Source organism: Eschscholzia californica, unplaced genomic scaffold, assembly GCF_041429995.1.
Source record: "Eschscholzia californica isolate CP2 unplaced genomic scaffold, dmEscCali1.0.p SCAF_1, whole genome shotgun sequence".
Lineage (NCBI taxonomy): Eukaryota > Viridiplantae > Streptophyta > Magnoliopsida > Ranunculales > Papaveraceae > Eschscholzia > Eschscholzia californica.
This window is the reverse complement of record NW_028238198.1, coordinates 42,099,173-42,115,044: the sequence shown is the minus strand read 5'-3', so window position 1 is coordinate 42,115,044 and position 15,872 is coordinate 42,099,173. Positions and strand designations below refer to the sequence as shown.

The window sequence follows — 15,872 nt, the reverse complement described above, 5'->3', positions numbered from 1 at the left end:
AGAAAGAGAAACATTAGCAGAGTACCAGAACGACAGAAAGAAAAGTGGAAAAGGCAGAAGTTTAGAGGGAACGTGGGGTATATATAATAGGGTAGTGATGGAGTTATTAACCCTAAATCTAACGGATGAGCGATATCTTATAGATCCCTCATCTAACGACATACGTTCTCTCCCCTTAGTGAAGATTTGAAGTGAATTTCTTCTTAAAGGCTTCCCAATGGACCACAAATGGGCGGATATATATATATATATATATAGGCACCAACCGAACTTGCCCTATCGGACTCGGGTGTGGGCAAGAGGTCGGGCAAGGGGTTTTACCCGCGCCCGCCCACCAAATTTCATCGGGTCGGGCGGGATCTATCCGCAACGGGTAGCGGGTGCCCGTGGTCAATCATGGGCTCGGGTACCCATGGGCGGTTTCGGGCTCGCGGGCAACATTCCCACCCCTAACCATGACCACTAAATTAACTTTTGGTCTGGCCATTGGATCTGTTAATGTGATTCTTCATATTGATCTAAATAATATGGAAAGTAGTAAACTTCAATGGTCCTTCTCACTAACACAAGAAAATTTACGATATCCTCTGTTTACAATTTCATGGTTATGTCTAAAGATCACAAAATGATTACTGAATTGGCTTGGCCTTAACACGAGTCCTCGTATGAAAATATTTCTAGGAAAATTTTGTTTCATGGCTCTACCAGTGTGATGCCCCAAGACTAAGCAGTTAACGATATTGTCTCCACTTTTCGCACCTCAAACAGGTACGAGGTTATGTTCTTGAGAAAGGCTCCACGAGCCCCCCAAAAGACCTCGCACTTACTAAGCTTGAGCGTTACTTGTAGCTCAGGCTCCAGACAATCTTGTGAGCTATCACAATCCCCCCCACCCTCAACGAAAAGCCATCCTCGACTCTGATACCACTTGTGACACCCTAAACCTTAGTAGTTGTCGATATTATTCCCGATTTACCACCTCACACAGACACGAGATTTTGTTCTTGGCGAAGGCATGAGCCCCCCAAAAGGCCTCCACACTTACTAAGCTTGAGCGACCTATAACTCAGGCTCCAGATACTCTCGTAAGCGATGTGAGACTATCTAATCCCACGCGGGACTATACCTTTAACACATCTCACATACTCTGACAATAATTACATAGATATAGATTTAACATGTATTAAATGTGGTATAGAAGAATCTATTGAGCATGCGGGTCAACCATGAACGTATGATTCTATTTCAATATAAACCCAGACAAGATTGTCTCAATACACGAATGGATCTCTTAATGGAAGAATGAATACCATTTTAGTCGTAATGTAGATTTTGCAGTCATCTTATGACATATATAGAAAGCTCAACGTGTTTATACTTTTCAACGTATTGAAGAAACCACCAAAAATATCATCGGAGGTTTATTGACTTCCTAAATTTCCATGTCAGACCACATTCAGTTAATTACATTAATTATGTTGAGGACCAAACGGTTGCCGCCTCAAACTCCTTCCATCAAAGTGAATGTAGGCGCTTCATTTACCAACTTATGTGAAGCCATTGACATATGTCTCATCTCAAGTCATCATGAATCTTTGTTCATCGTAGTTAAGCCTCAACCCGTAGAGCCCGATCTATGAAAAAAGTGAAGCGAAAGCAGCCTGTCTCCGTATTCAGTGGGCTCAATATCAAACGTTGAACATCTTAACATCGAATTGGATAACCAGAATATCATGAACGCCTTGGAAGGCCGAGCCTCAGATATCAACTGACAACCCAAACATACCATCAATCAAATTGGATAACCAGAATATCTTGAAGGCCGAGCCTCATATATCAACTGCAACCGTGAAAGATCAAACCTCTTACCACGGTAGCCAAGGGTAGTTGGCCTATTTTAAATCGTTCATATATTAATTCTATATAAAAAAAATATTGAAGAAAAAAAGAAATCCTAGGGTTTCTCAAAAAACAAAAAGATATACCACTCCCTCGACCCTTGTATTCCCTTTTTAGCAATAAAAACCCTAAAACGGCAGAAGAGTTTGTTCTCGTATTAATTCGATGGTCGGTCGGTAGTAGGAGGAGCATCTCTCCTCTGCTAATCCCAGTTCTAAAAGGAGAAACTTTGACTGTTTAACCCTAACCCTTCCATTATTTATACCCCTTCCTTCTCTCATTCTTTACCCCCATTCTGATTTCAACTCTTCAATTCGCAAAACCCAAATTCCTGCTTCCGTCCTCATTATCCCTCTCTCTTTCACAGGATGACAGATTCTGAGGTATTGATGCGTTTATTTTCTCTTGTTATTCTTAATTATTTGTCCTGATTCCATTGTTTTGTTGGTGGTTTCTCTCTGAAGATTTTAAAAAGACTTCTTTTTTAATCAGTTTCAATGTTTTGGATGATGGGTTTTTATTGGGTATGAACTTTGAGTGAAATTTAGTTACCCTAGTTATCTTTGCTGTATTGATTTTGTTTTAGAGATTCAGTAGAAGCCAACCCTTTCTTAATTAGATGAAGTAATCGATTTTAATACACTTATACATGTGAATTAACGATCCTATGAGTACTTCTGTTTTCTATCCAAAGACTTGTTTTCAGAAGCTAAATTTAGGGTTTTAAACTGCTTTCCTTACTTTATAAAAAGGAACTTGGGTCTACGACCCAATTTTGTGTTGGTCTTGGTTGGAAAGTTATGCCAATATTCTTTTAGGCTTTTTAAACTGTGGAAACTTGTCTAAACCCTAAGCAGACCCATGCGACCGGGCGTCTGAAAGTCTAAAAACAATGGGTAGATCCCTTTTGAGAAAAGGAAAACTATCTTAGGGAGTTTTGGCCAATGTATTTATATTTTCTTTAGTTTAATTTCAAAGAAACACTATTCTTACTCAATTGATCAAGTAATTTGTTGTATCTTCCAATGATCTAAGGCCTTCCTTTTTATTTCCCTTTAGTGCGTGGTCATCGAGAATATGCTTTCTTTTTATAAGTACAAATATAAGTTCAATGTGATGTAGTTATAGTATTGGACCTTCAATACACCTTACTTGATTGCAATATGCAAATGTATGCCATTTTTTTTTTCTGGTGGGCGTATCTTTCGGACCTGCTTACAGGATTTCTGGATGATGCATTTCGACTAATAAAGATTTGCCTAAAAAATCGAGTTTAGTAGGATATCAAGGGCATTGTTTTTCTGATTGACCGAGTATTTTACTCTTTTACGCTTGTTCTATTCTAATTGTTTTTTTAATGGTGTAAGCAGGTACTAGTATTCGGGTCATTCACCAAAGATGAAATCAAGAAAATCCAAAACCAGTCACCGCGAAGCACTAGTCAGTCTCCAGAAAAGAAAGAATTACAATTTGGTTCCTTAGATGTTGCAACTATTAGAGCCTTGACTGACTTGAGTGTTGATCCCAAGAAGAATGGTGTTTCCGAAGGTTCAAAGAGTGACCGCGCGCCAAAGTTGACCAGAGATGAAGAGGCAGCTGTAAAGACGGCAAATGATGATCTCCAGAGTGTCTCGGCAACTATGAAGGAGAATGGAAGTGTCATTGGTTACCCCAATGGTTCTTCCATTGGTAATGGAGTAACTGATCTTAAGAGGACCTCTGGGGACTTACCTTCATCACATATTGCTCAAAATAATGCTGCTCCTAAGCAGTCTGTATGGACAGGCCTTGGGAATGGAATATTAACTTCTAACGCTCTACCAAAGCAGACACTTCATAAGTCGGATGTTACGACCTCAGTAAAAGATCTTCACAAGGCATCAAATGGGGGAACTCTAGCTGTCAAAGGTCTACTGCCACGAGGTTTAATCAACCCGGGGAACTTATGCTTTCTCAATGCAACACTGCAGGCTCTTCTCTCTTGCTCTCCATTTGTTCAACTTTTACAAGAGCTCAGAACCCGTGATCTTCCAAAGGTTTGATCCTCTTGAACTGGTTCTTTATTTCATATGGTTTCTGGTATTAAGCTCAATGATTCAACATAGAGTGTATATGTATTAGTACCTGGACCAGAATATCTATGATTTATCTCACCAATTTGCATATTATTGATTTTGATATCTTTTTCCAGATGGAAAATCCAACATTACATGCATTTGTTGAGTTTATATCCCAGTTTGACATGCCTGCTGATTCAAACTCAAAGAAGACCCGGATGGTGGTTCATGAGACTGGAATTTCCTTCCTTCCTGCCATGTTTGAACCAATTCTGAGAAAGTTCACTCCAGATTTACCGAATAGCATATCTGGCAGACCAAGGTTTGTGACTGATTTCTACAATTATCTTCGCATCTACTGTCCATTTCCAGACCACAGTATTGTTTTCAAATTTTCTTCTTAAGAATTATCCGTTTTGTTGCATGTTGTTATTTCTGTTTTTGAATGACACGTGTTATAAAGTTTTGGTTATTGTGCGGACAACTTCTATTTATGTTGTTTTAAAATACTTAGTCAAGGTTGGCTAATTGGCGATGAACTTCCTGTTCTTTTCTAGGCAAGAAGATGCTCAGGAGTTTCTGAGTTTTGTCATGGATCAAATGCATAATGAATCACTCAAGGGTGATGGGAATTCTTCAAGCTCAAATGGGGGAAACTTAGCTACGATTTCATCTTCAGAAGATGACGGGTGGGTAACTGTGGGGCCGAAGAACAAATCTGCAGTGACCAGAACACAAAGCTTCACTCCCTCAAAATTAAGCGATATATTTGGAGGAAAACTGAAAAGCGTTGTGAAGGCAAGAGGTAGGGGATATTTTTGCAATTCTGTGAAGTTATATTATAAACATAGTTTATCACTTTACACCTTTAATGCATACCTAGTTGCATACTAGCAATATATTACTTTAATGTGTTTTTGTCCATGCCTGATTAACTTTTTCAGCATCTCAATTCAATAGAACAGAAAATATAATATGGTTGGACAATCTATGTGTTCCCATTTCCTTTAAGTAATTTTAGCTAACATACAGTGTCCACTGAGACTCAATGAGCAGAAAATCTTACCTGCAATTTTCCTTTTTATATGTTTTCACCAAAATGGCTGTGGCTAAAATTAGAAGAAAAAAATCAATGAAGTTATATGCTTATACCAGATTTTCGAGAAATGAAGAGAAAAGTTCAATAATGTGTGAGTAATATGGGTTTCATGCAGAAGTTACAAGAAAGAATATGAATTGCTGGTAAATAGTTGAACTCCAAAAAAGAGTTTATCTATGTGCTTGTGACATAGTATCCTTTTGAATTGAATTGGACCTGTTTGTAAAGAATATCTGTCTACTTTGTAGTTCATACAATTTTGTAATTAATCCACTCTGGGAGTTGGAAAAAATATGACCAGTTTTCATTGGTATAATGCAAATGTATTCAATTAGTTGAATTCTTGTTTTGTGGCTTGATTTATTCAATGAAGTCCTTAGTTATCAATTTCCGTTTTGAAAAGCAGGTAACACGCCATCTGCAACTATTCAGCCATATCTCTTGCTCCACCTCGATATTTTCCCAGATGCTGTTCGTAATGTTGAGGATGCACTTCATCTGTTTTCTGCCCCAGAAACACTGGAAGGTTACAAACCATCTGCAGCTGGAAAGGTACTTCACTTGGTTACTTCATCGGTTGTACCGCGGGTTTCTGTTTTCTTTTCCATGCAAGGATGGATTAACAAAAAGAACATTGTTTTGATGCAAAAAATTTATTTCATCTTTATTAATAACGTGTGACATTTTCAGGTTGCATCAGTGAGTGCTAGCAAATCTATCAAGATAGAAACACTTCCCAAGATAATGATATTGCACCTTATGAGGTTTAGCTATGGAAGTCGTGGTAGCACCAAACTACATAAGTCTGTGTGGTTTCCTCTTGAGCTGGTTTTGGGACGTGAGTTGCTTGTTTCTCCGTCATCCGAGGTTAGCTTTGTTTTTCTCTTCATTTCTCTGATCCTTGGGCTCTGGTTTGGTGTCCATTTATGCGGATAATTCTTAAACACTAATTAAGCTTAAAATATCAGAAGATACAAACAGTTAGTGCTCTGATCATGAACTGCTTGTGTTATATGTTTTTTTTACTAACCACTCATTATTGCAGGGTCGAAGATATGAACTAGTTGCTACAATAACTCATCATGGGAGGGACCCTTTTAAGGGCCATTATACAGCTGATACTCGCTATACTGATGGCCAGTGGTTGCGTTACGACGATGCTTCTGTCACTGCTGTGGGTACTAACAAAGTCTTGCACGACCAGGCCTATCTTCTTTTCTACAAACAAGTCTAAATATGGCACCAGGAGATTATTTATTGTTCTATGCGGCTATACATCACTCATCTTGTAAAAATAGGAAGAAAGCCGTATTAGTGTTATGGTTATCTGGAGAGTTTTATACAGTAGAAGCCTTGAAAGATGATTCTACTCAGGTGAACTACAAATGGTCTTATTGAGCTTCCATTATCGTTATTTGTAATTGCTTAGGAAGACCATTTTCAAGTACATTTTGGGGTGAGTTTGTGGAGTAAAGGCGAAGCCGTTCTGTGGTTTATTTAAGACAAAACATTGTTTATCTGCGAAGAAATGAGTCGTGGGGTACAACCCCAGGTTGTGTGAAGATGTTAAATAGAGATGGACAAAGATTCATTTTGGGTTTTTAGGATTCTTTCTCTCTTCATCCAATCATATAGTACTATTTTCCTTCATTTATATATTAAACAGTTTTGTCAGATGGTAGAACTCAGTTTTTTCTTTTGTCTGAGTTTCAATTATCTAGTTCTATTCTTGGTTGCTGAAATATGCTTCTCTCTCTCTCCCTCCCTCCCTCTGTCTGCTTCACTTGTTCTCTCTTTTACAGCATGTTAACAGCTTTTAGCCTTTTAGAGGTGTGTGAGATCTTGGTTTATTGAAATAACTCCATATTAGCTACCGAAAGTCTTAACTGCCTGAGTTAATGACATCGCTATCACCTAGTTATAACTTCGCCCTCCCTTGTTGGCTGCTACTCTAGGCTGCTATCACCTAGTTATAACTTCGCCCTCCCTTGTTGGCTGCTACTCTAGGCTGCTATCACCTAGTTATAACTTCGCCCTCGTTGGCTGCTACTCTAGGCTGACTGCCTTTCCCTTTCTACCTTGTTGCTTTGGGTCTGTAAGTTCTGTGTGACAACCTAGTACTGCTCGGGTCCTTGTCAGTTCATCATGAAAGAAAAACCAAGGCACACTGGCGCCATACATCTTCCACTCCCTCTCAATATAGCGAGCCACCTCATGGCTCGGGCTAAGCTTAGGTATTTTCTGACTCCCTCTCAATATAGTGAGCCACCTCATCGCTCGGGCCAAGCTTAGGTATTAGCTCGACCGAATAGATTTTCTGTTTTAGCTATTGTTCGTAATATAAATTGATCCAAGCAATTATAACATAAAAGAGGGAAGTAGGAGGGAAGTAGGCCGATAGTATATTTCGTCTTGTCAATCTTCATCAAGAAGTCATTTCAATATCTTTTTGGTAGGGCTTTATGTACATTAATTTTTAGGCTTAGCCCTGCAAACACCTTTGAGACATTTGCAAATCCATACAAACTTCTGCAAACCTGAGTGCAAATTATGTGTGAACTGTGTAAACCTTACTGGAATGTCCAACCTTTCCTTGATTGAATCTTTATCTACCTAAAATGCATTCAGCTCAACCCTACTTTTCGTGTATTAGTGAGATGAATGTGAAAGCTAAAAGGAGGATTTTCTAGGGCGAAAAACCAAAATTTACTTGTGGACAATCAGTAAATCAAAATTAATGACATTTATTGCTTCATAATTTAGAAGTCATAACATGATATTTGCATTGGAAGATGGTATATACACATAAGAAAATTCAGTTTCCTTCTGTAACATATAGAGTGGTGCATGGAAAACTACAAAGTCGATTACCACTATAGGCTATAGCGACTCTGCGAACTGAGGGGCTTCGAGATCAAGTTCCTGTTTCATGACACAACCCATAAACCAGTCACTACTGTAAGTCCATATCCCTCTCTTCGCAGCTACCAGTGCGTCCTCCATGTCTTCTTCACAGGACACAAAGATCGTTCTTGATGATTCTTTTACTTCACTAAGTCGATGAAGAACCTGGCAATACAAAATTTATGCTCAAATATAGTGCTGTACTTTACCAGAGTAAGAAACTTCTTCCATTTGACTAATCGGTTGTCATATGCGCGCAAAAAATGTTAGCATACGAAGGAACACACGAATGTACGTCGTTCCATTTAAATACGATGATGCGCATGCCATGCAGTTATAGTGCATATTCTATTAATAATCTTGATGTATCTTTGTATTATCGCTTCCTGATGTATCAATGCCTTGTAATGACCATCGTATCCGATTTTCAAAAGAAAAAAGAGGACCTGAAAGTTAAAAGCTGAAATTCTGTTAACTTACTTGTCCACCAGCGGACTTGATAATGGCTGATAAAACGTCCTTGGGGGGTTGAACATGTTTGGCAAGACAAATTTCATAACCTTTTAACAGACTTTGAGGATGAGCCTTTGCTCTAAGAACAGCGTCTTTCAGATCTGACTTGTATTTAGACAAATAATCCTCGTCTTGCAAAAGAAATGGAAATTCATCTGTGGCACAAGTGAGAAAGCAGCAAGCTTAGAAAATTTACTTGGGAAGGTATTGCAAAATATTATGGTATCTGGATGTCTTTTACTCACCAACAAATATCCCTTCCCTAAAGCTTGTTTTTAACCAAGTCGTAGATAGCACCCAAGCTCTGCATGGCATGCAATAATTTGTTATAAAAGGTAAATATCGTTGTACGTAAAAGCAACTTGTCCCGTTAGTAAATTATGGTAAAAAAAAGAATGATAGAAAAAAGGACGAGAAATACACAAAACGGAAGGACTAGAGAATATGCCATATGGTGTCATTGTAGATACCAAATAAACATTGTTTTACTTCTATAAATTCCTATATCATTTTTATCCTATAAAAGTTCAGAACTTATGCGCATATACCTCCAAATTTGTAAATACTTTAAAGCAGTTTACTTTTACACATTATGTTATTTAATGATGAATATGAGCGAACGACACGTTATCACACAAATTTGGTTGATGAAGACGACTAGGTTAATAAATTACTGTAGATGAAAGATGAGGAAATAAAAAGTAAAGAAACAAGATGGTAAACATCTATGCAACCAAGACCAACATATATAAACTACCAGGCTTGAGCTAATCACCTAGAAACACCAAAACAGGAGGTAAAATATGAATAACTCGAAAATGAATACAACAGAGCAACAGCCAAGAAGGAATTTCTTAATTCTTTAATTCTCATAAATGGAATAGTATCTGTTTCGGAGCAGGAAAAATATAATATCTAACTAACCCAGAGCACAGAGCTGTGCAGAAATTCATTGTCCTTCTTGCCTTTCCCGTGACAACATGTGTACATAAGCTTCCATCCGAAGTAACAGAACCACCAAGATCTTCAATTATCTGTTCTTGACATCAAAACCAATTAAAAGGTCATAAACTAGAAGCACCAGAAGGCAACATATATAAGGGGAAAAAACTCAAAACCCAACAGACAGTACATTAAATCGATTCTTGCTTGTCGTGAAAAAAAAAACTGGTTTATTAAAAAGAACCATGTATTAAAAGACCATTTAACACTGCAATGTTCCAAGATATGTGGAGCTCTGAAAACCGTAAAAAAAATTGGCGTAGCGTCAAAGAAACAACCAGGTACAGGCCAAATAGACAAAGGCACATCACTGATGTCAAGAAACTATGACTGCCTAATAAAATGAGAATATTCTCGTTTCCTATGAACATATAGGCATGGATCCCTTGGGACCACCAGCCGCAGCTAAGCATGGCCAGAAAAATTCCAGCCTGGCAATAATCAGCTAAATGTGATAAATACCAATTTAGTATTGCTTGCTCTTAGAAAAGTAGAAACCGTGATCCACCTTGGTAAGATATTATATAAGTAAAAATTTATGCTTTGACATTTAATGACACATGGAAACCCTAAAAAATTACAAAACAAAAGAAACCGCTTTCTGGTTGTTTCAACCTACTGTAATTAGCACTGTTTCTTCCAAACTAGCACAAAATTATAATAGCCAAGTTTCTTTAAATCTGGCAATAGGGTTACAAACTACTGCTGAAAAAAAAATGTTCACACAGCATCGGGGAGAAAATCACATACCTTGGTAAGAAATGTCTTCTTAGCATCGTCGGCAATATTCATTAACATAATTTGAGGGCGCTCTCCTTTTTGCACCTCCTTAACATGATTTGTGTTTAACATGCTATGAATTGATCCACTGTCTGCAGAATAGATTGCTAGACAGCTATTTCCCCATGTATCTCTAGAAGTAAGTTTCATAATGGACCTGTCTCTAGAAGCGCCTAAGGAACAAGTCTTAAAGCAAGAATTGTTTGAAGTGCCTAAGGAATGAGTCTTAAAGCAAGAATTGTTTGCCTGGTCACATTCCAAACTACGATCACAACTATAATCTACCTGACAGTCATTACTATGACCAGCTCTTATTTTTTTAGACTTCAGCGAGGACAACGAAGCCTCCAATATCCTCTTTTGTACACCTTGTCCGGAACAAGAACCACCTTTTCCATCAGCATCATTAGCATTGTTTGTTAATCCCACAACAGTGGCTTTCCTATCACTCTCAGCCCCATCTACGTACAAAGTTTCACAAACATCTACCGAATCAGGACAAAAGCCTGCCAAACAGCGAAAGTGGGACAGTTGGTACAACGACATATGATAAACAAGAGCAAACTGGTTCGTGAAGTGACTTCACCTGACATGCTAATTCTACTATTCGTTACAATCGAAAGAAATAAGAATACAAAAAGCTGGTAATATATACACTGAACATACCGTCAAATTTATTATCATTTTGTGGGCATCCATCCTTGATTACCGTTAGGGGTCTAGGATTTTCAGTCTGTCGCCTTTGGGCAACAGTTACGTTCAACAATGCTCCTTCCTTGACAGAACTATTGTGCAGAATCTCATAAGAATTTCGGGTACCCTGTAGTTCTTGGCTTCTGGAAGGTGTAAATTTTGGCAAGTGCATTTGAACTGTTAAAGGGAAGCACCCATTTGAATTATTTGAAGAGCTCTTCAGACAGCCAATATCATTATTCAAATGAGAAACCATGAGAGTTGAACCCCCTGGAAAGCATAAGGCTTTCCGAATGCTAGCTTTTAGTTTTAGTCTGCAAGCTTTACCATTGCTGTCTACCTCTGCTATTGGCAAAAAACCCTGCATTGCAGTACATTATCATCAAATTCCAAAGAAACACTCTGTTATAACAAACGTAGTAGCAATATGTAGCTTCATTAAGACAAAAAGTGACAAGAAATCGTAAAACTTCAGTTCACTGAAGCACCAACAACTTCAGATGGGCCTCCATTAGCCCGTTCTCGAAGTGTCATACTGTCATTCTTACGTAGATCCATCAGAACTGATTATTTTTTTTTTGAATAATTTGATTAAATTGAAAGGAGAATGAGAATTTACACAGTGAAAAGAAAGAGAAAAGGCACAAAAAAGAATTACAAGAGAGTAATGAAAGCCCCCCAAGAACTGATTGAGAAACAAAGGTAATCATGCTGTGACTACCCATATTTCCGTTCCAGTTTCAAACCCCACTTCGACATGCTAAAGGTTATCAGACTCCAGAAAGAAAATGACGAAAGTGATTTCTTTCTGACATGGAGAAAATAGATTCATTTGAGTAGATTTGCACGCTAATTGCCTTATAGTTTACAACATAAAGGCTATCCGCTATCATACAAAATCCAAAAAGATCAACACATCAATATAAATAAGTTCCATCATCTCAAGCTCCATTTGATGTACCTGCTTAAGCCAAAAACCTTCGGATTCCTTGTCTCCCCAACAAAATATTGTACAAATACCAATATTTTGAAGCCTTCTTCTCAACTCGACGTAAAGGAAGATACCTATTCCCTGAAAATCATAATGATTCATATAGGCATAAATAACTTGGACATAACATTTCTAGAAATGTCAGTCGGATTTACACGTCACAATTAATACTTCAAATGAGAGAAATATATATAAAAACTGCAAAAAGTTCTGTTTTCCTAGATAAGTGGAAACCTTGTGTAGATATCGTTCCCAGATATTGAGGACTTATTCGTAGTTACCAAATTGGAGTTGAATATAGATCTCTTTAGTCCTCCACTTTAGAAGTCAGGGATTCGAGGCACGCTGACAATTCCAAAAATAATAAATATAGATCTCTTTTCCTAGACTACATAGAGATCTTATGCAGCTAAGACACCAATACCCTATAAATATGAGCTAGTTCTATTTAATTACTCATAGGGTTCATTTAGTTATAACCGATCGATCCCAAAGTTGTACATAACAATATATGTAGCCTCCATGAATTTGAAATCGATGTAGGACGCGATCCTCCAACCAAACCACATAAATACTTCTTCAGTATTTCAGTTTGCCTCTCCGATCATCACATTTATCAGTTTAACATGGTTCAAAACCTAATACATTATTATCAAGTTTAAAGAACAACTAGACATAGTGTTTGTTGCCTTGTTCAGAGTTTGTACTTTCTAAAAAAAAGAAAAGTTTGAAACTCCAGTACACCTTATGCTGGTAGTTTGAACAGACAGCAGCAAGAGGAATTTCGGCATATTGAGTATCGGCAGGGAGTATCTGATAAGTTACTGCAGCAACTACCTGCATGGGGACAAACAAGAAGAAAAGAAACCCAATTAGAGGCATGAGTCACAACAGGGCTGTTTTTTTTACCTTTGATGTCAAGCTGGACATGTATCAAACAGCAGAAGATGAAACAACATCCGCACTTTCTCAACAAAATAGTGGTAGATGGGTGTGATATCCACAAAATTGCAATTCTTCAAGTTCACAATTAGATGTTGAATTGTCGAACAAGGTGTGACTGAGGAACCATTACAACCAAACCCTGTTCATTCTCGATCCAACATCCTTCGGCCAGCGGATGTAGTACATTCAGGAAAGTTTAGAAAGTACTATGCTGACTTGCAACATAAGCCTTTGGATACACATTGCCTGAGTAACATATCATCCTAGTTGTCCAATTGCGGTATTTCATGGCTTTATTTGAGTTGCAGATCCTACTCCAGAGACGGACATCCACACATTTATAGCGGGTCGCAGTTTCAAAGTGAACATACATAACAATTCAATCTCTATGCATATCCCAGATACCCATACCCTCACCCCCTTTTTCAAAAGAAGGCAGCAGCTTTTGCTTTGTCCGCATGAGCTGGTCTTTAGCAAGCAAAGAACTACGCATTCATTATTCAAGTGTCCACATCAATGTGCATCTTTTAGCCTTATGGCGTTAAAATCAGATAGCAAGAATCCCTCAAAGACTAGAAAAAATACAAATCAAGAAGAACAAAAGAGCCAACTAACCTGTCCAGTTCCTTCTCTGGCATTTGATTTTAACAGTAACGTACAATATTTCCTGCAAAGATGATGAGCACAATAGCGTCTAACTAAGCAAACAGCATTCTTAACATTCTAATAGATTGCAATAACAAGAGAATTTTTTTTACATCTAATCAGATAACTTGAGTTAATTTCGGGAATTTTCTTGGAAATTAATATTCCAATATATGATGAATTCAGAACTTTCAGAAATTTGATTCCGAAGAAAAATAGTGAAACCAGAAAGGGTTTTTCTTTACCCGTTAAATACGCATTTTTCAAGGAACCGTGATTGCTTTCCAGTATTAGCAGCATAATTCATCGCAGGTAGCTCTTGTTCATAAATTCTTAGCACTTCCTGAAAGTTACCGGTTTAAACGAGAGTTGATCGACAATTTATCAAACCGAGTAAAGAAAATTTGCAATATTCTTAAAGAGGATAGTTATAGGTTCAGTTTAACAGTTCGCTACTCAATAATTTTGACTCCATCACGGGAATAAGATGTATACACGTCGGTGATGGGTCCACAGCCACAAACCCTTGACGACATTATGCCTCATTTATCTCTAATATCTCATATACCAGTATCTATTTTCTTTGTTGTATCTATATTCTTAAACAGGCATTGGTATTTAACAATTTTAATGATAGTTTTTTTTTTTTGAAACTCCAATTTGCGTAATAGTTGTTAGGGGTTGTTTAAAGATAGCTCGCTAGTCGCTATGTTTAAGTCAAGTTACATTTACAAATAGTGCTAAGTTCATGACGCCATTTTTAATTTATTTTATATCTACAGAAAAAAAAAATCCTAAGCTTATTAGGTATCTTCTGTACGAAATTGAAGTTGAGCTTATCTCATAATTAGTTGAAGTAAATCTCCTTATAAGCTTCAGTGAAAGAGTTTACGTCAAACCCTGTGGATATGGATTCTACGTATTGGTAATGGATTCCATCATAATAACTACTTACCCTCGAGCTCGATCAGATTCGTGTTGGTTGAATCACTGTATTGGAAAAACACTTAATACGAGACTGGTTTAACCAATGGAACAACTAACTTTATCGCCATCATCAAATCGTTTCACGAAAAGCATCAGAAACGCCAAAATATGATTCATATCTAGGTTACCGGCTATCATATTCCCAATTCGACTCTACCTTAATTAATTGTTATGACAGATACTTGATATGATTTCATTATACCCCCCAATTATTAACACGACTCCATACTATCCCAAATAGTCTCTCTTTTACATGATCACATGGTCCAAAACCAAAAAAACCTAATTAGAGAGAGAAACTGAGAATATACCTGAAGAAGTGACTTCTGACTGCTATCTATGTCTTTCGGATTAATAACCAAGACCGAGTGATCTCCAAAATTGGAATCTTTATCCCCCCCTTCATCAACTGAAAACAAAAGAAATGTTCAAATCCAAAACAAAAAACCTTGAAAGAACCTACATTTGTAGGATTTGTTCAAATCATGGCTGCTTGCTTGAGATCTCTCACTTGAAATCAATATAAGTACCGCCTGAACTAACGACGGATCATTTGATATTCACAGTATAAATAGAAATGATGGAGATTGCTATCATATATGTAGAGAGAGAGAGAGAGAGAGAGAGAGAGAGAGAGAGAAGAGAGCATACCTGTAATTTTGATCTTGGCGGCTTGATTGACTGAGATTTGGAGAGTATTTTGGTTCGATGATTCGTAAATGAATTTGCCTCCTTCAACCTCAACCTTACAATTTCCTACAAGAGAGAGAGAGAAGAAGATGAAATGTATAAGTGAAGATGGGAGAAGTAATTAGGGTTTCTAGTTATTTTTTTTAGAGTTAGGGTTCAGTGGTGATACCGATTGGGAAGTGTTGGAGAGACGAAGACGAAAGGCGCTTTCTTTTTCCCGCCATGCTTCCTCTGTTGTTTTTCGATGGAAGAATAGAAGTTTTATAAAGGGTTATTTCCCAAATAGTCCTCTAGTTTATGACCAGGTCACCGCATAACCCCTAGTTTATCGAAAATACCGTCTATTGACCTTTAAAGTCATATTTTTTTCTTCTTAAGTTACCTTTCTTTTAATTCTCTTCTCTCTCTCTCTCTCTCCTCTAAAAACCCTTTATGGTTCATCTTCCCCAAATTATCTCTCTTTCTAAAAACTTTTTCTCTCTCTCTCATTAATCCATATTTTCATCATTAAAACACTTTCTTTCTCTCTCATCAAAACACCTCAGTATGTTGATAAAATCTTTAGGCCTAAGGATTTGGAGATTGAAAAATGAAATGTAAAGAGAGAAAGATATAAAACCAACCCACCATTTATTTCTCTCTCTAAAGTATTCCGTGTTGTTTCTCT

The 15,872-nt window shown here is 37.5% G+C and overlaps 2 protein-coding genes across 3 annotated transcripts; one reads left to right on the top strand and one right to left on the bottom strand.

Annotated features, from left to right (window-relative positions):
• The first annotated feature begins 1,744 nt into the window (after window positions 1-1,744).
• On the top strand, window positions 1,745-6,729 carry LOC147566935 (ubiquitin carboxyl-terminal hydrolase 24-like). Its single transcript, XM_086653508.1, has 7 exons — window positions 1,745-2,282; window positions 3,270-3,935; window positions 4,091-4,278; window positions 4,514-4,761; window positions 5,462-5,607; window positions 5,746-5,922; window positions 6,101-6,729. Exons 1-7 carry the CDS (start codon window positions 2,268-2,270, stop codon window positions 6,287-6,289), a joined length of 1,629 nt encoding a protein of 542 aa, XP_086509634.1. The 5' UTR covers window positions 1,745-2,267; the 3' UTR covers window positions 6,290-6,729.
• Window positions 6,730-7,779: 1,050 nt separating this feature from the next.
• LOC147566934 (N-acetyltransferase) lies at window positions 7,780-15,686 on the bottom strand. 2 transcript variants are annotated; one of them, XM_086653506.1, is made up of 13 exons: window positions 15,375-15,686; window positions 15,167-15,271; window positions 14,827-14,924; window positions 13,774-13,871; window positions 13,499-13,550; window positions 12,683-12,775; window positions 11,909-12,019; window positions 10,921-11,308; window positions 10,225-10,760; window positions 9,397-9,506; window positions 8,718-8,776; window positions 8,440-8,627; window positions 7,780-8,124 (listed from the first exon to the last, which is right to left on the bottom strand). In XM_086653506.1, the coding sequence occupies exons 1-13, from the start codon at window positions 15,427-15,429 to the stop codon at window positions 7,936-7,938; spliced, it is 2,082 nt and encodes a 693-aa protein (XP_086509632.1). In that variant the 5' UTR covers window positions 15,430-15,686; the 3' UTR covers window positions 7,780-7,935. The 2 variants fall into 2 exon arrangements, with proteins under 2 accessions (XP_086509632.1, XP_086509633.1); XM_086653507.1 differs by having other exon boundaries at window positions 12,683-12,771; window positions 13,495-13,550; window positions 15,375-15,453.
• Window positions 15,687-15,872: the final 186 nt, after the last annotated feature.

Excerpts from the sequence above, each read along its gene's own strand:
- LOC147566934 (XM_086653506.1), bottom strand. The coding sequence starts at position 15,429 with ATGGCGGGAAAAAGAAAGCGCCTTTCGTCTTCGTCTCTCCAACACTTC. Across the intron at positions 12,776-13,498 it reads CCAGAGAAGGAACTGGACAG|GTAGTTGCTGCAGTAACTTA; the intron begins GTTAGTTGGCTC and ends GTCCCCATGCAG. Across the intron at positions 11,309-11,908 it reads AAGGTTTTTGGCTTAAGCAG|GGTTTTTTGCCAATAGCAGA; the intron begins GTACATCAAATG and ends ACTGCAATGCAG.
- LOC147566935 (XM_086653508.1), top strand. Across the intron at positions 4,762-5,461 it reads AAGCGTTGTGAAGGCAAGAG|GTAACACGCCATCTGCAACT; the intron begins GTAGGGGATATT and ends TTTGAAAAGCAG. Across the intron at positions 5,608-5,745 it reads AACCATCTGCAGCTGGAAAG|GTTGCATCAGTGAGTGCTAG; the intron begins GTACTTCACTTG and ends TGACATTTTCAG.